Source organism: Periplaneta americana, chromosome 4 (genome assembly GCF_040183065.1).
Source record: "Periplaneta americana isolate PAMFEO1 chromosome 4, P.americana_PAMFEO1_priV1, whole genome shotgun sequence".
NCBI classification, from domain to species: domain Eukaryota; kingdom Metazoa; phylum Arthropoda; class Insecta; order Blattodea; family Blattidae; genus Periplaneta; species Periplaneta americana.
Genome location: NC_091120.1, coordinates 202,274,100 through 202,295,686, shown reverse-complemented (window position 1 = coordinate 202,295,686; position 21,587 = coordinate 202,274,100). Strand labels below are relative to the sequence as shown.

Here is a 21,587-nt window from a genome sequence, read left to right as displayed (position 1 = left end):
CGAAATAACTTTTACATTACTATTACTACTATTACCACAGTCTAGTATATACAGTCACGAAGCTCAATACGTAGTAAATATTTATTTATTTATTATTTTGCTAATAATTGTAACATAAAATATAATATATACAGAAAAACTTTAACTCGCCTCTGAAAGAGTAGAACTCGTGCTCAGGGGCGGATTCCTGAATTGAAATTAATAATTATACAATACAATTTGTCTTATGTCTACTGTGCAATTATAGTATATAAATTTAAATTTACAATTTTTCAATTTTTATAAAATCCATACATAACTTTTTAAATTTAATACTAGAACTATTAGAATTGACAAGATTAGGATATTTAAATATAAATTTGTTATATATTCTTGGGCCTAAATTACTACTATGATTAAATACTGTAACAGTGTTGCATTGTGGTTGAAACAATCTTAAAGAATTCATACCTTTTGTTTCATAACTATGAGAATACAATTCAAAATTATTTCGATTTTTATGTATGAATTTTATTAATACAATATAATAAATTTGTCTTACGTTAAGTACATTAAAGTCTAGAAACAAATTTTGAGATTGAAAATCAATTGGTTTATGAAGACATATTTTAATTATTTTCTTCTGTAATAAATAAAGTGGATTAAAATTAGATTTAAATGAGCTAGCCCATCCTATAATTTCATACATAATTACCGATTGCAATATAGTTAAATATATTGTGCGTAATAAACTTATTATAAACTTATGCATCCATAGACAGTTGCTAACCACTAGGATCGCTAATATCGCCTCATTACAGACAATGCGAAATAGTACCGGCACAGTCAATTGTTCCTAGCATCCTCAAAACTGAAGCTACATGACTGTATATACTAGACTGTGCTATTACTGTCTGAGAAATGATGTTAAATGTTATGTTTTATTTAACAACGCTCACAACTGCCAAGTTATATCAGCATCGCTGGTGTGTCCGAATTTTGTCCCACAGGAGTTCTTTTACATGCCAGTAAATCTACTGACATGAGCCCGCCGAATTTAAGCACACTTAAATGCTATCGACCAGGCCCGGGATCGAACCCTCAACCTCGAACATAGAAGGGCAACACTATACCAACTCTGCCAACCAGGCTGACTCTGTCTGAGATTCTTACAACAAAATACAGGGTGAATCTTCTCATCCTGCGGATTGGTAACTAGGCAAACTTGCATTTTACAGACGATGCAAAATGCAGGTGCTCACATCGCATTCACCAGCCCGTCCGATAAGGCTACGATGTTGACCTATGTTAATGTGCTGTGATAGCACAACGGTTAACACGCTGGTTTGTCTCGGTGCAGGTCCGGGTTCAAATCACGGATCTGGATACATACATTTTTTCATAATCTACCTTGTTTCGAGAATGTTCTAGAAAAGCACGTTTTCTGTCCGAATGCATAGAACATTCTAGACATTGAATTTGCCTATAAATAGGTGATTCTAGCCATTCATGCTCAGTGCGGTACGTAGCAGTTAATTCGGCTGAAAGTTATACGACGCAGGGGACTGTGTTTACGATATAGTCTGTAAAACGCCGGTACTGCATAATTTCTCAATTCACAGGATGAGAAGATTCACCTGGTATATTACAAGGGACAAACATAGTAACGATATTTTCGTTACTTTAAATAACAAAGCCATTAACGAGCATGATAAACAACATATTAAGGCTGGTTTACAATAAACCAGGAACGGAAAAGACAACGAGAATGGAAATATTGTTAAAATAAATGTATTTAAATGTGATCATTCACAATTAACATTCACATTCCTGTTTCTGGGCTCCTGCAAGCTTCTTGTTAATTATGAATGCTCACATTTAAAAACATTTACTTTAACAATATTTCCGTTCTCGTTGTCGTTTCCGTCAAATGCAGTAACTGTTCGGTGTAATATAGCCAGGAAATAATACTACCCAATTTATAATTTATTCTTCTCGGGAAATATTCTCTATTCTTAGGAATAAAGTTAAGTTTAATGTATCCACACAAAATTTACTTCATACAACTATCTACAGATACAATTATTGACTAAATAACGTCCCATAAAATAAAGGACATGGAGAAATTAGCATTTGATATTGTAATAGAAAAAACGTCAGATATGCGACATATCGACAGCCCAATTTAAAAGAAAAGCAAGTCAATATTTAAAGTTTTGATAAACCTGCATAAACTTGCTTTATGTTGCTGTGAAAAATAAAAGGATTGCTAAAAATACTCCAAATTCTGTTAATGATGTTTCATATATACTGTAAGTTTCAAATTAGTGTGTGTTAATTGGATTTTTCATAGCAAGATGAAGCTTTAAAATTCAGGTTTCTCAAAACTTTAAATTTTGAGTTGTTTCCCTTTTGAATTGGGCTGTCGAATTATATCCTAGAAAAAAAAATTGTACTGTAAAATGAATTGAACACAATTAATACAATGTACTGATATTATATGTACCAGATCAAACAATGAAGACAACGTTATACCTACATTATTCTTTATTTAAGACACTGATTTGAAATGTGTTTCATATATACATCGTAAAAATAAAGGGTACGTCAGAAAGAACGGATGGATTTCCAACTATCAATACGCAGCGAGGGGAGGGATAGAGTGAGGGGAATCGTGACTGTTGGGTCAGCGAGAGAATGCAATTTCAGTTGAAAACATGTAGTGGTCCGGCGTACAACGTACATTCGTCGTAGAGACATTTTTGAAAAATGAAGAGTCTGTGATCGCCACTCAGGACTCATTTCGCGATCGGACATGAATCTAGGATTCCAACTCGGAATACAATTTTGCTCTGGATGACTTCATTTCGTACCACAGGTTCAACATTGAAGAATAAATCACCTGGACGACCACGGAGCGCGTGTAGACCTGCAAATGTGGAGACAGGAAGACAGTCGGTTGTCCGGTCACCTCAACGATCAACCAACAAACATGCTATTGCACTGAGATTGTCCGACGCTATGGTAAGACGCATTTTGCATTTAGACCTTAAATTTCACCCATACAAGATGAGAATTAATGGAGGAGATTGGGAGAACCGTGTTGTTTGTTGGAGTATTATTATGAACATGGCTGCTACCACCGTTCTGTTGACCAGTGATGAAGCCCATTTCCACCTCTCCGGCTGAGTCAATAAACAGAATTTCTGTTGTTAGGCAGGAACCAATCCTAATGAATTGCACGAGAAATCTCTTCACAGTGAGAGAGTTACGGTTTGGTGTGCTGTAGCAGAATTTGGTGTTTGGGGGCCTTATTTCTTGAGGATGATGACGACCGTGCAGTAACCATTACAGGTGCTTGTTACGTTCAAACGTTACAAACTTTCTTGCAACCAAAGTTGAACAAGTCTATTGTTGATGCTGAGGACATTTGGTTTCAACAAGAAGGACTACTCACACCGCGCGTCAAACAATATATCTCCTACAAGAGCTCTATCCAGGGGACAACATCTCGCATCGCAGCGACATTCCTTGGCCCACGCGTTCGCCAGATCTCGCGCCCTGCATCTTCTTTCTTTGGGGCCATTTGAAGGCGGAAGTTTATAAACATCGACTACATACCCTGGACGAACTGAAGACAGCGATTCGTGAAGAAATCGCGGCAATTCTGCCAGCTATGACTGCGAGAGTGATGGCAACTTCAGAAAATGCCTCGATGACTGTATCGAAAGCCAAGGACATCATATGGATGATGTTGTATTCCATAAATAAACTGCATGTATTGGTGAGTCTGTTGATAACAATAAATTTTTTATTTGATAAATCCTTGCAATTTTCTTGCCCTGTGAAATTCATCTGTTCTTTCTGACACATCCTATACAATGTGTTGCAGATGTCGATATCCAAAAAAGAGGGTTGGGACATAAGTCATGACAACTGTTTTTTTTTTTTCAAAGGTAAGGATTGGTATCACAAAATGTCACAACACAAGATGGCTCTGTGCTTGTCTGTAATAGAACAGAGAGTAATGTTACATCAGTTGTCAGTGTACCGCAGTGCAGGATGGATGTTGAACAACACTTGTTCTCCATGAGAAAGCCACCAAAAAGATTTTTTAGAAGAATTTTCTAGTTAAAATGCAACATCATCTAAAGTATTCGTTGATAAGCACTTAATGCATATGGTGCTGTGATTGTTTCTTTTATAATACGTCCAGTTTTCTGAAATTATTTGTCAACTAAATGATGAACAGTTGATTGACTTAGGACATCAACTCTAAGAAATTGTTTCTCAAATCGCCTTTGTATGACTCAAGCAGAGTTTGTCAATATTTAGAAATCGCATATGAACATTTTTTCAACAAACATAGTCATTCACTTTTATTTTGAATAGAAGGAAGATAAACAGGCATTGAAAATTATCTTACCTTGCTTGTAGGTATAGTCCATGCACAAAAGATAATTATTACAAAGTGATTGCCACAGGTCAAACAAAGATTATCTGTTATCTGCACACAGAGCTGGTTTTCATCTTGTGGGTTCTGGCATGAAGAAGACATATCATGCATGCCAAGAACAAAAACGCTGCATACCCAGTCTGGGCTGATCAACAAGTATAAAACTAGAAAGTAGAATGCAACAATATCTAACAAAGACTTCTAGTAATGTTTAGTGCTTCACCATTAATTTGGAGGATGTTTACTAAGAAGTACATTCAACTGCTTGTGTGAAAGTTTCTTTTCACCTGGCACCAAGATACCTTTCTGCTCACGGTCCTTTTTTATACGTTTCTTGTCCTGCAACACACCAAACAAGAAATCATTTATTAAGCAATGTTTAACTATGAAAATTAATTTCATGTCTCAAACTTTCGTTCAGGTTGATCACTGACAGAGGAAATATATTACATCACAATCTCTATTTCAATTAATTCACTAATATTTGCTTTGGAAAATTAATTTTTTTTTGTTTCAAATATCACATTATATTGTACATCTTTATGTATTCAGGACCCTTGTGGTCACTCAAGTTCTTTGAGCTGATGTCTTTAATGAATAAATAAAATTCCGAGAGAAAACAGTAGACGCAACTCAGTGGGGTTAGTGGGCAAGGGAATCAGGTTAATACACGAAATGCAATGTATTAATCTTTATACTGAAACCATTTTGTACTTAATACAACAGCTGCTCACCCTGCACTAATGTAATCAGGCCTATAAAAATCATAAGTAAGAATCTAAAATGAAATTAAAGGAAATGTGTTATTCATTTAAAAGTATATATGATTATAGATAATTAAATACAGGAGCCCGTTTCATAAAAGTAATAAATTAATACTATTAGTAAAAAGGTAATAACATTAAGTAATATTATTAATGTTCTGTTTCAAAAAAGTATTAGTTAATAATATTATTTATCACTGTAAACGCTCATAATATTACTGAAATAAATAATAATATTAGTAAAGTGTTTCATAAAGCAGCAGAGGTAATGAAATTTATTAAAAAAAATCTCTCTCCCTCCCTCCCTTCCTTCCTCTCTCACCCCCCCTCTCTCCTCTCTCCCATCCCTTCCTCTTTCTCTCCCCTTCCCTTTCTCCCTCTCTCTCTCTTCTTCTCTTTTTCAGTGGAAATTTCGGAAGGCTGAACTAATGAATAAATCCATATTTAGACTGTTAAATAAGTTTAAACGAACGGGCACAGTTGCTGATGAATCTCAACAAGGTTGGCCTACTACAAATGAAGCCGATGGTGAGGCTATATATGAGTTAACTGAAAGGACTACTAAATATGTTCATTCTCTTGCACGTCAATTGCACATTCCTAGATCAACAGTGTTCAAAGTGCTGAAATTTGTCTTGAAAAAGAGTGCTTATCATTTGCAAGTTTTACACCAACTTCGGAATGGATGGCAATGTGGATGGATTTGTTGGAGACCCGATGATTTGATGAGATATGTGTTGTTTGTGCTGAGGTAACATTCCATGCAAGCGGACATGTAAACTGCCATTAACAGTCGTATTTGGGCAGACAAACCTCCAACGTATGTCACTGAGCACATCAGAGAGTCCAAAGACCAATGTGTGGTTGGGAATCACGAGGACAAAGATCTATGGACCATTCTTTTTCCAAGAGAACACCATTAATGAGGCCACTTGTTTGGATGTGCTGACAGAATTTCTGCAGCCACAATTGTAACAAGACGGTGTCCCTTGTCACTATGCTTTAATCATTAGGGATTACTTGAATCAAGTGTTTCCCAACCAGTGTATAGGACGAGGACGCTGTAGACCATGGGCAGCAAAATCCCCGAACTTACCCAATTAGATTTCTTTGTGTGAGGATTTGTTAAATCCAAGGTCAACACACGAAAAGTGGCTGACATTACTTACTAACTTACTGGCTTTTAAGGAACCCGGAGGTTCACTGCCGCCCTCACATAAGCCTGCCATTGGTCCCTATCCTGAGCAAGATTAATCCACTCTCCATCATCATATCCCACCTCCCTCAAATCCATTTTAATATTATCTTCCCATCTATGTCTCGGCCTCCCTAAAGGTCTTTTTCCCTCCGGCCTCCCAACTAACACTCTATATGCATTTCTGGATTCGCCCATACGTGCTACATGCCCTGCCCATCTCAAACGTCTGGATTTAATGTTCCTAATTATGTCAGGTGAAGAATATAATGCGTGCAGTTCTGCGTTGTGTAACTTTCTCCATTCTCCTGTAACTTCATCCCTCTTAGCTCCAAATATTTTCCTAAGCACCTTATTCTCAAACACCCTTAAACTATGTTCCTGTCTCAAAGTGAGAGTCCAAGTTTCACAACCATAAAGAACAACCGGTAATATAACTGTTTTATAAATTCTAACTTTCAGTAACTGACATTACATACTGAACTAAAAGTTAGAATTCATGATGCAGGATCACTAATCACACCACAGCTTCTGCGAAATTCATTTCGTGCAACTGTGGATAGATGGAGATTGTGCAGACATTAATGGGGCTCATGTCCAAATACACTAGTGGGTGTTTGCACGTCATGTAAATGTTATTGTAATTTGAACACGATCTCATTATGTACACAAATAAGAAGTACTGTATCCTTTTTGTGAAAATAGTTACTTATTTTATACACACCCTGTATTGTTTCTAAGCAATATAAGCTGAAGACATTACCATATAATCCTTGTAGCAGCCCTGGAAATTGCTGATCTCCTTAGAACATAATGCCTGGTTGAAATCATTGTTCTTGAAACAGGCAAACATGAGTGACATCTCATATAAACAGGCAACATCTGTTGAAGAAAAATAAAAACAATCGAATTTTTTCCACATTATAATCGTTTAATGTCTAAATGATATATATAAACAGAGTGGAAGTGAAATAGCCTTGCAGATTGAGAGAGTCTATAGGGTACACATAAATGAATAGAAAACCTGTATTACGTTTTGTGATTAAAAGCACGTTAATTGATATGATATGATATGATATATTTCGTCACAGCACTTCTTTACATGTAATGGTGTACCTAACATTTCTGTATCCGTTGCCACCATTAACATATTATTACAATAACACATGATTTGCAGTACACGTCTACACAAATACTCCCAATTACACTATGTACCTTTTTTGTTACTTGGTCAATCTCCCCTTCAGTATTTATCCTACATTTCATTTGCTATTTCCTATTTGTTCATTAATCCTAATATCTAATATTATATACTTCTTTCTCACCCCCCTTTTCTTCTAGGCTAACTACGTTTCACTAAAATCTCAATTTCAATTTTCTCTATAAATTATTATATTGAATTATTTCACCTATTTGTTTTTTGACCTTTTATTCATTTACTGTTCCAACGTTCAAATGTTAGTACTAATTTTATGCTGTCACTTGTTCACTCCTCTTAACCCTTTCTCACTATTTTCACTCATTCTTATTTGCGCTCACTTTCACTTTCTCACTATTCTGCTTACACCTAATCCACTGTCACTATTCTCACTTCCTATAAATACTTATATTTATCTCTACACATCTGCTTATACACTTTCTCTCTCCCCTATACTTCTTGATCATTTACAATTTCATTTTACTTGCACTTTTGATCACATCCTCACATTGTTTTTTAAACATATCAAATATCTCTGCTATATCCTCAGCTGTCGCAGGTTCTGACCTTTCTTTACTGTTCGTCTCTGTCTTATTTCTATCTCTGTCTTTCTTTCAATTTATTTCTTCTTCTATTCCTCTTTTATTTCCCCCCCCCCACGCTTTCACTTCCACATGCTAGATTTCCACTTGCATTTGCACTCTTATTCTTTACACTACTTTCTTCCCTATCACTTTCTGAGCCGTTAATTAGAAAATTAAGTTTAAAGTTTCAGCAGTCCGACAACATTGCTGCTAACACACACTACTCGTGATACAGATGTAAGAGGTCAACGAACTCGACGTGTCTGGTAGGTGAGCTGCTCTCTGATAAAACGTTGCCATTTGCTTGCATTGTGCAATGACTTGTTTATTTATTTATTTATGCGAATAATAGGTACATAGATAACTTATCTTTTACCTATACACAACCTCAAGATTAAAACAATTAACTTAATACAACTTAAAATTAAATCTAATGAAGGAACTAAACAAAATCCTTAAAGAACTAAAAACTACGAACTAACCAGAGGCATGAGGCTTCTCGCTTCCCAGTATCTGGCACATCAGTCATTGAATTTATAGGTTTTTAAAATTAAATTTACACGAAAACCGTGGAAGCTATTGAAATGTGCTAAAGGGATACATTATTCTTTATTAGATTCTCTATCGATATGGACAAAAATCACGATCCTAATCGCAATAGTTACCGAATAAGAGATTGTTAAACATTTGGAAAAAAAAAAAAAAAAACTATTAACTTTTCACTAATATGATATTATAGTTTTTTGTACATACAACATGAACTACTCGCTCAGAAAATCTTCAAGGCTATTTCACATCCACCCTGTAATAATAGGCCTAAATTATGGTTTATTTAACGACGCTCGCAACTGCAGAGATTATATCAGCGTTGCCGGTGTGCCGGAATTTTGTCCCGCAGGAGTTCTTTTACATGCCAGTAAATCTACTGACATGAGCCTGTCGCATTTAAACACACTTAAATGCCATCGACCTGGGCCGGCATCGAACCCGCAACCTCGAGCATAGAAGGTCAGCGCTATACCAAATACGCTACGGAGGTCAACAGGAGCCTGGAGATCTACACCAGTCATGAGACAGGCCAAACTCCTTACTGAGAAACCAAGACCTGACTTAACAACTCCTAGCCTTAGAAAGGAGAAGATTAAGATGGACAGAGTGCTAACTGGACATTGCCATCTGAATAGACACCGACATGTACTGGGCCTCAAAGAGAACCCAATCTGCGCAGAAAATTAACAACCACCAGAACAGAGGTATTAGTAAGGATTTGTGGCCTCTTTGGTCGACTGATTCATCACGTCAAAATGCCAATCCACTATTATCAACTCTACTGACGCCAAGTAACTGCACAGTTGGTACAGCATCTTTAAAAACCAATAAAAGTGTTACGTGAAATAATTTATTACCTGAAGTTTTGTCTCCTTTCCCCGACACGGATTTCTTTAATCGCAAAGGTAGAATTTCTTGAAATGGAACTGGTTCCTTCTGTGGAGATCTGGCAGGAATCTTAAGCTGACTAAACAATCTCATTGTGATGTGCAATTCTGTAAGAAAATAATTACAAATAAACAATGCAATAAACCTCCTGTTGGATGCGAAAATGTGTACATATATTACATATTTGAATAAAGGTATAACACGAAAATTTTGTAAGAGGTAAGCGAAGTGTTAAAGAAAATAGTCACGAATTTGTTTTTTCTGTTGAGGAAAATATCTGCTTTGAACACTGATTATAGTGAATGTTGCGTAAACTAAACAATTATGTGTCTGCGAAATTAAACTAAAGAAAGAATCCAGATCCTGTAATAAGAGGATCCTGACCAAAAGTGGGGCCTAGTGCGCCCGCAACACTACGTAATGCGGTGGTGAAAGACATTAACTATTGCCGTAATGTTAAAAATAAGCGTCTTCTTTATATTACATGCGCATTAATATTCGAAGTAAATGGCGGTTCAATATCATGATATTAAATAATCCTGAGAGAAGGCTTGTGTTGCGGTGTTTAACAGCGATCTAACATGTTTTAGGTTAGGTTCGTTCATTCCTTCAGACATGATGCTTAGGAAAATTTATAAAACTTAAACAAGTAGTATTCAAATTTACCTAGAAAAATCCCTTATATTCAATAAACACAAAAATAGACAGAATAATGTCTAGTTCCCACTAAATCCTTAAAATCGTACTCACATGTACAACTCTCACATACTACCAACGCCTTCTCGATCGATGGCAGTGATACTACCTCGTGATGGATCGTAGCACTGCCATCGTGATCGTAGTGTGTCTGTCGATAATCGATTCGAATTTACGACTCTTGCTCAGTATCGCCAACACATGAAAATCCCCCCCCCCCGCCATAAAAAACTGTGAACTGTCTAATTGTTGTCTCCGAAGACAGGTCTGAACCTCACAAGCAACACCAAGAAGGCACCACTTATGAGACAACTAGGCCAGGAGATAATGGAGTAGGGTGGCCAGTTCCTTCCCCCCCCCCCCACTGTCTACTGATGTTAATATTTGTAACAACACAGTCCATTATATTTCAGCTCTCTTAACTGAATTGTCTTCACTGTAGTCTCTTACAGGCTCTGAGAGACACTGAAAACGATTACAAAACTTCATTCACTATTCTCACATGACACATTTAAATTACTAACATGAATGAATATACAGTAGCCTATAACATTAATTTGTATCTTCTATGTGGTGCGCTTTGCAATATGCCTTGTTTTGTGCATCCCCTTGACTATACACACTAAGCACGTTTTGTGAAGTTTGTCTTTTTTCCCCACTCCACTCTATAGTGTATGCCTACGCCTGATCTCTCAATCAAATTTTAAACGTCTTTTTTTTTCTCTCTCTCTTTTGGGTAGCCTAATGACTGCATTCTTGTACAAGTGCAGCATGCTGCACCATAAATTTAACCCAAGCTAAGGTATGAATGATGATGATACGTGAATTAATGGTGGCAAATTGAGTCTGAAGATCTAATACCGAAAGTTACCCCACAATTCTCCTTCAATTGGTTGAGGGAAAATCTCGGACATAACTCCAACCAGGTAAGTTGTCCTACCAAAATTTGAACCAGGACCCACTTGTTCCATGATCAAACGCACTAACCATTACTCCACAGCGGTGGACAAAATTTCCTCTTTACATTATTATTATTATTTTTGAGTTCCATTCCAATGCAGCTTTTCTTCGCCGCAAATAATTCACGCTCAGTGCCAGAAGTATTAGAAATCACCACAAAATAACCAAACACTGCAGTAAACTTAGTGCCAATACGTACCTGCTGGTATTCAGTATGGGTACTGATAGTTTGTATAATTTGTTGATGGAACACCTGAAGTTTGCAGCGTTGCTAAAATACTGTGGTTTGTGCAGTTATTAAATTTCTTGAAGCCACCATATAACAATATTTTAAAAATTTAATACTAATTTAAATGGTTTAGGCAAGAGTTTACACTGAAACTATTGCAATTACTATGTGTAAGAACCCAGTTTCGAAAACCTGCTATATTGACTAGAGTTGGGATCACATGTTACACCAGTACTGGTTGGATAATTGTTCACTTCTGATGAGGCATGTGGATGTGAGGCCAGCAGGAGACTGGTTGGCCTTGGCCCCTTCATGGGCTGTCATCACGGTACTACGTGTAAGAAGCACTCTACCCTTCTCCTTGCTTTTATATTTTTTTTATTTTAGTGGGTTATTTTACGACACTTTATCAACAGCTTAGGTTATTTAGCGTCTGAATGAGATGAAGGTGATAATGCTGGTGAAATGAGTCCAGGGTCCAACACCGAAAGTTACCCAGCATTTGCTCATATTGGGTCGAGGGAAAACCCCGGAAAAAACCTCAACCAGGTAACTTGCCCCAACTGGGAATCGAACCCGGGCCACCTGGTTTCGCGCCCAGACGCGCTAACCGTTACTCCACAGGTGTGGACTTGCTTTTATATGCGTGGCTTCGAAAATAAAGTAAAACTATGGAAATATGAAAGCTAGTACCGGTACCTGGTACTGTGAGTTTAAATGATAGCAATGTTCACAGAGAAGTGTGAAAAGCCTTCAGCTCAATGAACGAAATGATAGGACCAATTAGAAATGTTATTGGTAAAATACACTGGTCAAAAAAAGTTAAGCATAATTAGGCATATAACGGTTTTTATTAATTAAAATAAAATAGATAAATTATAATTGGGTTTCTTGGTTCCACAGAATAAACTTAAAAGTAGAAATACACTATTTGTTAACAATGGACTCAATATGAAATGAAAAAGTTGCATTGTTTGGAAACAACGGAAAAGATAAGGGAAGTTGAAATTCGTACATCATCAAAGAAAAGGAAATGGTGCTTTCAGTGCCCTGTTTAATAACGTGTTGGTCCTCCACGAACCCTGAGGCACTCTTGTATGTGACGGGGCATACTCAGTACCAACGCATCTAAGCTCTCCTGAGGCAAATTGACCCATTCTTCCAAGGCAGCATTCCTGAGTTCTTGAATCGTTAATGGGTGATGTGGACGATTGGAAATGGCTCTCCTGAGAAAGCTCCATGCATGCTCTATGCAGTTCATATCCAGTGAGCATGCTGGCCAATCCATTCTTCGGATCCCATGCTCTACCAGATACCGCTGCACACTATGAGCACGATGAGGCCGAGCATTATCGTCCTGTAGAGTGAACCCTTCTCCTAAAGTCTCTGCAAAACCACTTACTATGGGTTGGAGGATGTTGTTCTCATACACGGCAGCAGTCATGTTTCCCTCTATTGAAACCAGTGGTGTGCGGCGGCCAAACATGACACCTGCCCAAAACAAGATTGAACCACCGAACTGTTGGTGACGTTCCACGGTCATTGAGGGATGATTTCGTTCCCCTGTTCGTCTCCATACGCGAATAGAGTTATTGTCAGGGTGTAGGCCCATTCTCACTTCGTCTGAGAATAAATTTCTGGTCCATTGGTCTCGAGTCCAATTCTCATGTGCACGAGCACCCCTGTGATGTGGACGGAGTGCTGGAGTCTTGAGTGGTCTTCGAGCATACAACCCTATGTCATGAGGTCTATTGCGCACAGTTTGGCTACTTACAACAACACAGTGGCTTCGCGCAGGTCATGGCGCAGAGTTGTAGCTGAGGCTATAGGGTTCCTACGTGCAGATAACCTTACATACCGGTCCTGACCTGGTGTTGTTTTGCGTGGACGGCCCTCGCGAGGTCGATCTGCTATTGACTAGGTTTCCTGGAACTTTCTCCACAGTCTGGAGACAATATCTGATTCACATGAAGGATGTTAGCAACATCAACTTGTCTCATGTTTTGTTCCATCAAAGTGATGATTTTGATGCGGTCTGCCATTGTAAGGGTGTTCCGAGCCATTGTACTGCACTATGAAGCAAAACGACACTGATTGAACTTTGCTCGAATTACAGGCTTTGTTTACTAGCCGTGATTTGGACGTTACCTAGTGATGCAGAATAAAACAAATGAAAGAATTTGAATTAGTAAACATAATATGTGCCACATAAAACCAAAAGAAACATAAATATCAGGTATTATAGGGTAAACTGGAAATATGCTTAACTTTTTTTGACCAGTGTATATTGCTGACTTACTGCGTATTAATTTGACTTGATTACTTACAGCTTCAGTTTCATCGAAATTATAAGAGATTTTAGTTTATGTCCACAAACAACTCAATATTTTATCATAAAAGAACAAATACTACAACATGACACAAAGAACAGCTAAATCAAATTTTGTATGAGATTGGACATAAAATTTCTCCTTGAAAAAAAGTCTTTATTACAATGGTAGAATTCCTTTTAACAAATTGCCTTGCATTATTAAAAAATTGAAGAAATTTCTTATGGATGGTTATTTTTACTCAGTAGATGAATAGGTATCTCTAATGTTAGTAAGAACTATGCTTTGGTGAATTTAAGTTTAGTGCAACTATATTTAATTCTCTGCTGTTAAGTGTACTCATTTGTGAAGTATTATTACATTAGGAATAACGGTAGCCTATACTTACTTACAAATGGTTTTCAAAGAAGCTGGAGGTTCATTGCTGCCCTCACATAAGCCTGCCATTGGTCTCTATCCTGAGCAAGATTAATTCAGTCTCTATCATCATATCCCACTTCCTTCAAATCAATTTTAATATTATCCTCCCATCTACGTCTCGGCCTTCCCAAAGGTCATTTTCCCTCCGGCCTCCCAACTAACACTCTATATGCATTTCTGGATTCGCCCATACGTGCCACAGAACGATATGTATGGATAATTAAAAAGTAATATTAAAAGTTCAAGCATGCACTAAAGTAATTAATTGTTTAATTTAAGTAATCAAATATATTATGTAAGCAAAAGTATCAAAATAATAATACAAGAAATATGTAATTTCGTTACATAGTCAAATGTATATGGAAAAGTATACAATGAATTTATATGCAGGAACTGTATACAATTTTACATAAGTTAATCAACAGCAGGGCCATATCTATTAGCCTACGTTGTTCACAATATTTTTTTTTAGGTATGTATCTTAGGTTCTATGTATGGATTAATACTCTGGGGCAACTCATCTGAAGCTAAACATATTTTTATTTTACAAAAGAAAACTATAAGGATAATGATTGGTGTGCATAAAAAGACATCACGTAAAAAGGTTTTCCAAACTTTAGAAATATTGACCTTACCTTGTGAGTACATTCGTTCCCTGATGATGTTTAGTATTAAAAACGAAGATACATTTAGTAAGCCTAATAATAATCACAACTTTCACGACTGTAAAACAAATCAGATCTCCATCAACCCTCTGTTAGTCTAAGCTATTACAAAAGAAAAGTGTTCACTATTTACAGTATGTATTGTGGTCTTCAATGCACTGCCTAATTGCCCTGAAGCTTTGAAGAACAAAAAGAAAAGGTTCAGAACAGAATTAATCAAATTTCTACATACTCATATTTTCTATTCAACTGATGACATTGTTTATGATTGTAAATTTAATTAATCTGGTTGCTATGTATTGTATATTTTTAAGGACAGCTCAGTCGGCAAAGTCATTTTCCTGCTGATGTGGAGCTGTGCTGGGGCTTGGGTTAAATTCCTGCTTGGATTTTGTTTCCGAAGTTTTTCCCCAACCATAAGGGAAATGTCAGTCCCTCTATCCAGGGCATAATGGCCTGTCTTGCCTTTAGAGCAGTCTTGCGATGGTGACTAATAATTTGAGCTAGAGCTCTTTTATGCCCGCTGCGCACACGTGGAGCTCTTTTACCTGTAAACATTGCTAAAGGATGTACAGATCTTAGAACACAGCGCATCATGACGGAACGGAAGCGCTTAAAGCTTTCAAGGAAGAGTGGAAGATACAATATTTATGCTTCGAACATGGTGATGAAGTCCAGTGTTTGTTGTGTAAAAAAAAATATCATTTGCAAAAAAAAAAAAAAAACATAAAACGGCATTATGAGACGCAACATGAAAAAAAATAGGCATTATTAAGGACAAGCGAGAAATAAATTGATTTCGGAATTGACATCGAAGGTAAATTAATTTACATTTGGGTCAGTAGATTGTATCTAGATTCCTTTTATTTATTTATTTTAAATGTATTGTTGATGTTTTATTTGTTGCTTGTTTCTGGGTATTTACTTTTATTAGACTACGTGTTTGTTTAATTTAGAAATAATATTTTATCTTTGATTGCACTTTAACTTATACTATTACTAAGCTCAAAAAGCTAATTCACTTTTATTCCAATAACTATTTTCAAGATTTTGAGCATATATGAACTAAACATTTTGAAAACTTTGATGCAAGGAGATTTTTTAGTAACATCAATATAAAACATACTTAAAAATATAATTTCAAAACTATTAGACCTAACTGCACCAAATTTTGTACAGATGATATTATTATAGATTTGTTTATATAGTTTAAATTTCACAAATTTTGGCCGAAAATTGTGAAAGTTTTAAAAATCACACATATCCCCTTAAATGATTAATCCCAAAAATTACGATGGCTCTCAATATCTTAATTTAATCAATTTGTTTTTTTGTGTTACGTGCATCTCACAAATCACTCTAAGAAAACTCATTACATAATCACGACTGGAGAGTAAAGACTACATTTTCACAATCACACAATCAATATACTCTATTTCAATCAATATTGTCATTATTATTTTTTCAACAAATGCTCAAAAGTACTTAGAGATCACACACGTCGAGCAGGTAGACCCTATTAGTTTCTCCTAACCAATGAAGTGAAGTATTTACATAATAAATAATTACTTTTAACAAGAAAATGGTTTACATACAATTAACTTTTCCTATTTCTCTTTTTGTTCCTAAAAAACCCTTCCCTTTGCGATTTGTTTATATATGTACATGTATATTAAATAACTGAATAATTATCCCTATTACATAGCCAGAAATTTAGTAACGCAAGTTATTGTAATAATTGCTGCCTTTATTCGCTGCATGTGCATGTACATCCCTGTTGTCTACGTTACGACGCTATGTAATGGATGCGCTATGCGCTCGTGATCAAGGTCGAGCTCTTCTATCGTGATTGGGAGCTAATATCGTCTCATCCCTGCTGTAGAGGGAAGGAGTGGAATGTCTCACTGCACTGGATTCAGAGGAGGGAGGGAAGGCTATGTTTGGTAGACAGAGGTTGGAAGAGGAAAGAATGCCTTTTTCTGAAATCCACTTTACCTATAACATAAACTACTTACAATATATTGCATGTAATTCATAGGGAATATCTTTTAACTCTCCCGGAGAGTTGGAATTTCCCGGTCGCGGCTACAGAGTGATTGTCTCCTACTATGCATGCACCCGCTGTTCACCTGCCAGGCAAGCAATATACAGTTATTTGTACTTACCCAGCTCTTATTTTATGCTCAAAGTGTCCCCCGTTGACTGCTACACATTGCTGACACCTTCTTATAAAATTATTATTAACTTTCACACGTTCAGCAGCACTGACTGACTCCATTTCAGCTCTTATGTAGTCTTTTACGATGATTTATTGAACCTGTTTCTTTGAATTTTTTAGCTAAGATTTTTATTGTTTTTACACAAGGTCTGTTTGGAAATTTCTGTCGGAACTTGCGTCGCGATTTCACACAAGATTTTCCATACACTAATCACTAATTTCATACAAATAATTAAGCATAGCTCAGAAACCAAAGAGCATTGGAGTATGCATCCACCCCATTCTTCAAGGAACGACCACTCATATAAATTGAGGGAAAGAAGACAGAGGACGGACACTGGAAAGTTTTACCTGCAGACTTACTAAAGGCTTTACCAATAACTAAAAATGTATTTAAAAATAGGCTTAAGGACTTTACTAATAGACGGTAGTATATTATACACACTACTTAAAGGGTGTAATTGATGTTTTGTTATTTGAAGTGTTCTATCAGTGAGGAAGTGTGTTGTGTCAGTGAAGTGTGTAGTGTCAGTGAAGTCTATTGTGTAAGTGAAGTGTGTTGGTGTCAGTGAAGTGACTGTGCAAAGTATTTGAACAGTGAAATGGTTAGAAGTGTTAGTGAAATCAGGTAGAATCAGTGCAGTGAGTGAGTTGACAGCGAAATAAGTGTAGTGCCGAAAGGTACTTGTGCAGGTATGAACCTGTCACACTCGTGGGTCTTAGTTCGATCTTAGGGTTGATGCAAATTAGATTTACTTTAAATGTTATTTTAAGTGACCATGCTTCATTTAATTTAGGATGCTCCTTGTTATTATTATTATTATTATTAATTAATTATTGTTTTTTATTAGTTGTGTTTATTATTAATTGTCATTATTCAGTGTAATTAGTTACCACTGCGACCGGGTATATACCCATTTGCAGTGTGAATAAATACATACATACATACATACATTCGGCAGTCAGTCTAGCAGTGAGACCGCCAACCGTGGAACTGCGGCAGCAGCGTGTTAGTCACAGGTCGTCTGGGAGCGGGAAGTGGCAACTCTCCGGGAAAGTTAAAGATATTCTCTGTATAATACATTTTATGTATAATATAAAATATTTATTGCTCTTGTACTGTATTAAAATAAACTTGTTCCTACGGTTGAGAACTCTGACAATAACATTTACAACAAAGAGAGAGATAGAAAATTACAATGAAAGAAAATCTATTACTGTCCTTTATTTCTGAATTACCGTATTTACCCGAATGGAAGACAAGGTTCCCCCCCCCCCAAATTCTCGAATTAAAAAATCTAGCATTATCTTAAAATCGCAGATTAAGGAATATCATTACGCCCACTCAGAGTCAATGTTTTTACATTGCATAGTATATATCTGGGCTGCCGAGTGAAAGAATAGTACTTGTAAGTGAATAAACAAAATAGTGGGAGTCGTCTTAGATTCAGGGTCGACTGACATTTGAGTAAATAATAATAATAATAATGATAAAAGGTAATGGTAAAGGTATCCCCGTAACATGCCATGAAGGCACTTGGGGGGCATGGAGGTAGAGCCCCATGCTTTCCATGACCTCGGCACTAGAATGAGGTGGTGTGGTCGGCACCACGCTCTGACCGCCTTTTACCCCCGGGAAAGACCCGGTACTCAATTTTATAGGAGACTGAGTGAACCTCGGGGCCGTTCTGAAAGTTTGGCAACGAGAAAAAATCCTGTCACCACCTGGGCTCGAACCCCGGACCTTCCAGTCCGTAGTCAGCTGCTCTACCAACTGAGCTACCCGGCCGCCAATAATAATAATGATAATAATAATAATAATAATAATAATAATAATAATAATAATAATAATGGCTTTATTTAACCTGGCAGAGTTAAGGCCGTAAGGCCTTCTCTTACACTCAACCAGGATTAAAACTTGCTTACACAGTTGAACACACTCACGATCGTGAGTGAGCGCCGACCTTGGGCAAAGTGCCATCAGGAGATCGCCTATATATACGTGGTACATTCATTAAGTTCTGAGACTGAGGGCATAGTGGCGGTGTGGTGCACTAGAACGGATAGGTGGCGCCGTGATATGGTACCTTGTCAGTTAGTCTCTCGTCCCAGCACCATACAGTTACGTGCATATAGTGTAAGCAGAACTACGGTCTTTGTTGTGACGGTGATTTGAATGTGCGCATCGGAACTCGAGTATGTTGCAGTTTGAGCAACGGGCAAACGTCACGTTCTGTCAGAAATTAGGCGAAACTGCTATAACCGATCATAACTGGAGACGAAACATGGTGTTTCCTTTACGATCCGCAACTGAAGCGACAATCCGCCACCTGGAAAACGTCATTATTTCCACGACAGAAAAATCCGCAACAAGACAGGTCAAAAGGCAAGGTGATGCTTTCACAGTTTTTTTTTTATTGAAATGGAATTGTTCACATAGAATTCATCCCACAAGGTGCAACTGTAGACAAGATCCTCTACAAAAAGATTCTTGGCCATTTACGCAATTCAATTCGTCGTAAGCGTCCTGAGCTTTGGCATAGGAAGAATTGGCTGTTGCTACACGACAACGCCCTGCACATCGCTCCATCCTTGTCCAAGAGGAACTTGCAAGGCAACAGGTCGCTGTTTTGCCACACCCTCCGTACTCATCTGATCTCGCACCATGCGATTTTTTTTCTCTTTCCCCTCATGAAATCAATCCTACGTGGGCGTAATTTTTATGCGGCCGAAAAGGTCATGACTGCCACAAGAGAAGCCGTACGGTATCTTCCTACCAACATCTTTCAGCGGTGCTTCCAGCAGCTACACCAACGTTGGCAGACGTGCATAGCGGCCAACAGCGACTATATTGAGGGAGGATGTCGGTCTGTTTAAGTGTACGCCGTATCACGGCATCTTCTGAGACATCCCGATTCTTGTGGGTGCCTACCCTTCAGGCGTCGGTGTCAGAACTTATGACTGTACCATGTATAAGGAGCTAGGACTGGTTTAAGCAGTAGCAGGAAGTCAGCACGTGCGGCAACAACAGGAAGCAAACCGTAAGTGCAATTTTTATTATGCCAAAGAAGTTTTGTGTGCGCGTTAAGTGTAAGAAGGTGGTTAAAGAGCGGTTTGAAGAAGGTCAACCCATTAATATTGCATCAAACAATCCAAAATGCAGGACGATCAACGTGGAAACACTATCGAGCTTGCAGACGGACCAGACGGGACCATCGAAGCCGAAACAAGAAGCAGCTGGAAAATCCACATAAATCAAGAATTTATACTTGAGATATTTGGAATTTGTCTGCTATTAACAACTGCTATAACACTGGTAAGTCATGGAAAAAAAAGAAAAATATACTTTAAGAAGGATTCGTAAATGGATCTTAGATATGAATAGAACTGGGAATATTAACCCACCAAATTATTTATCCCAATGGAATCCAGACAGACATATGTATGTAACATTTAGGGGACAAGAAATAAGATATGACCAAATTGTTGGGACATTAAGAATATTATTTCCTAGATATTATAGACCAAATGGTCCAACTCCAGGCAATAGAAGTATAGAATTATATACCAGTGACCAACCAATAGAAAGACAAGCATACGACGTATATAACAGAGGTAGAAATCTTGACTTTATACGTGAAAGGCAAGTAGCCAACAGGACAGACAATGAATATAGACAAGAAGAACTAGACAGAATAGTAGATGAGGCTATAGCTGATTTTGACCTAGATGATGAGATCCAAGAAACTCATAACGTTAATCAATCTATTACAGATCCTACTACTATACAAGATAACATACACCTGCCAGTAGAAGCAAAACCTGGAGTCATCAACAACATACTAGGGGCATTCAACTCCATTGCAAGAAAAACCAGCTTACCAGGCGACATAGTAGATTTAATAGCAGGCGATCCAGCACAACCAAGTACTACACACAATCAACCGGAACAACCACCATCCAAAAAAAGCAGAATTGAACCTGAGACTACACACGAAGAGCCACAAGATAAGGTATGTATACCTGTACGGACATCTTGGTGAAGAGTTTGTTAAAGAGAAACTTAATTCGTTAATTGAAATGTTGCCATACATAATCTATAACGCAAATGATGTTGAAGTTTTTGTCGTTAACGAACGACGGTTACTTATTTTTACTAATGCATTCATTTCGAACAATCACACAGCTTTCAACAAATCCTGGATTCAATCTATACACAATTGGTATTCTACTCCTGCTGAGCCATCTGAAACTTCAAACAACGAGTGTTAGATTATTGTACAGAATGTCAGGCAACTGTTCGGTCTGTAAAAATTACAACGAACAGGCCAACCCAAAGTGGTACTTGCTTGAGGGAGTAAATTTAAAATCTTGGTACAGCGAACAGAAAGGTTATATAGACACAAGGCTAACAAAAGAACATTGTATCATTAGTACAATAAATTTTCTAAAACCT

The 21,587-nt window shown here is 37.2% G+C and overlaps 1 protein-coding gene and 1 long non-coding RNA gene across 4 annotated transcripts; one reads left to right on the top strand and one right to left on the bottom strand.

Moving 5' to 3' along the window:
• Positions 1-67: 67 nt before the first annotated feature.
• LOC138698639 (small ribosomal subunit protein mS37) lies at positions 68-10,496 on the bottom strand. Of its 3 annotated transcripts, none has more exons than XM_069824763.1 (4): positions 10,364-10,496; positions 9,583-9,720; positions 7,158-7,276; positions 68-4,774 (listed from the first exon to the last, which is right to left on the bottom strand). In XM_069824763.1, exons 2-4 carry the CDS (start codon positions 9,704-9,706, stop codon positions 4,661-4,663), a joined length of 357 nt encoding a protein of 118 aa, XP_069680864.1. In that variant the 5' UTR covers positions 9,707-9,720; positions 10,364-10,496; the 3' UTR covers positions 68-4,660. The 3 variants fall into 3 exon arrangements, with proteins under 3 accessions (XP_069680864.1, XP_069680866.1, XP_069680865.1); XM_069824765.1 differs by having other exon boundaries at positions 10,379-10,479; XM_069824764.1 differs by having other exon boundaries at positions 10,280-10,410.
• Positions 10,497-11,135: 639 nt separating this feature from the next.
• LOC138698641 (uncharacterized) lies at positions 11,136-21,438 on the top strand. Its single transcript, XR_011331919.1, has 3 exons — positions 11,136-11,235; positions 20,906-21,144; positions 21,318-21,438. It is a non-coding gene; the product is annotated as an uncharacterized lncRNA (long non-coding RNA).
• Positions 21,439-21,587: the final 149 nt, after the last annotated feature.

Bases quoted from the DNA above. Each gene is read 5' to 3' on its own strand.
- LOC138698639 (XM_069824763.1), bottom strand. From the start codon at position 9,706: ATGAGATTGTTTAGTCAGCTTAAGATTCCTGCCAGATCTCCACAGAAG. The intron at 7,277-9,582 runs GTAATAAATTAT...TTTCTTCAACAG, and splicing joins GAAAGGAGACAAAACTTCAG to ATGTTGCCTGTTTATATGAG. The intron at 4,775-7,157 runs GTAATGTCTTCA...GGTGTGTTGCAG, and splicing joins GCTGCTACAAGGATTATATG to GACAAGAAACGTATAAAAAA.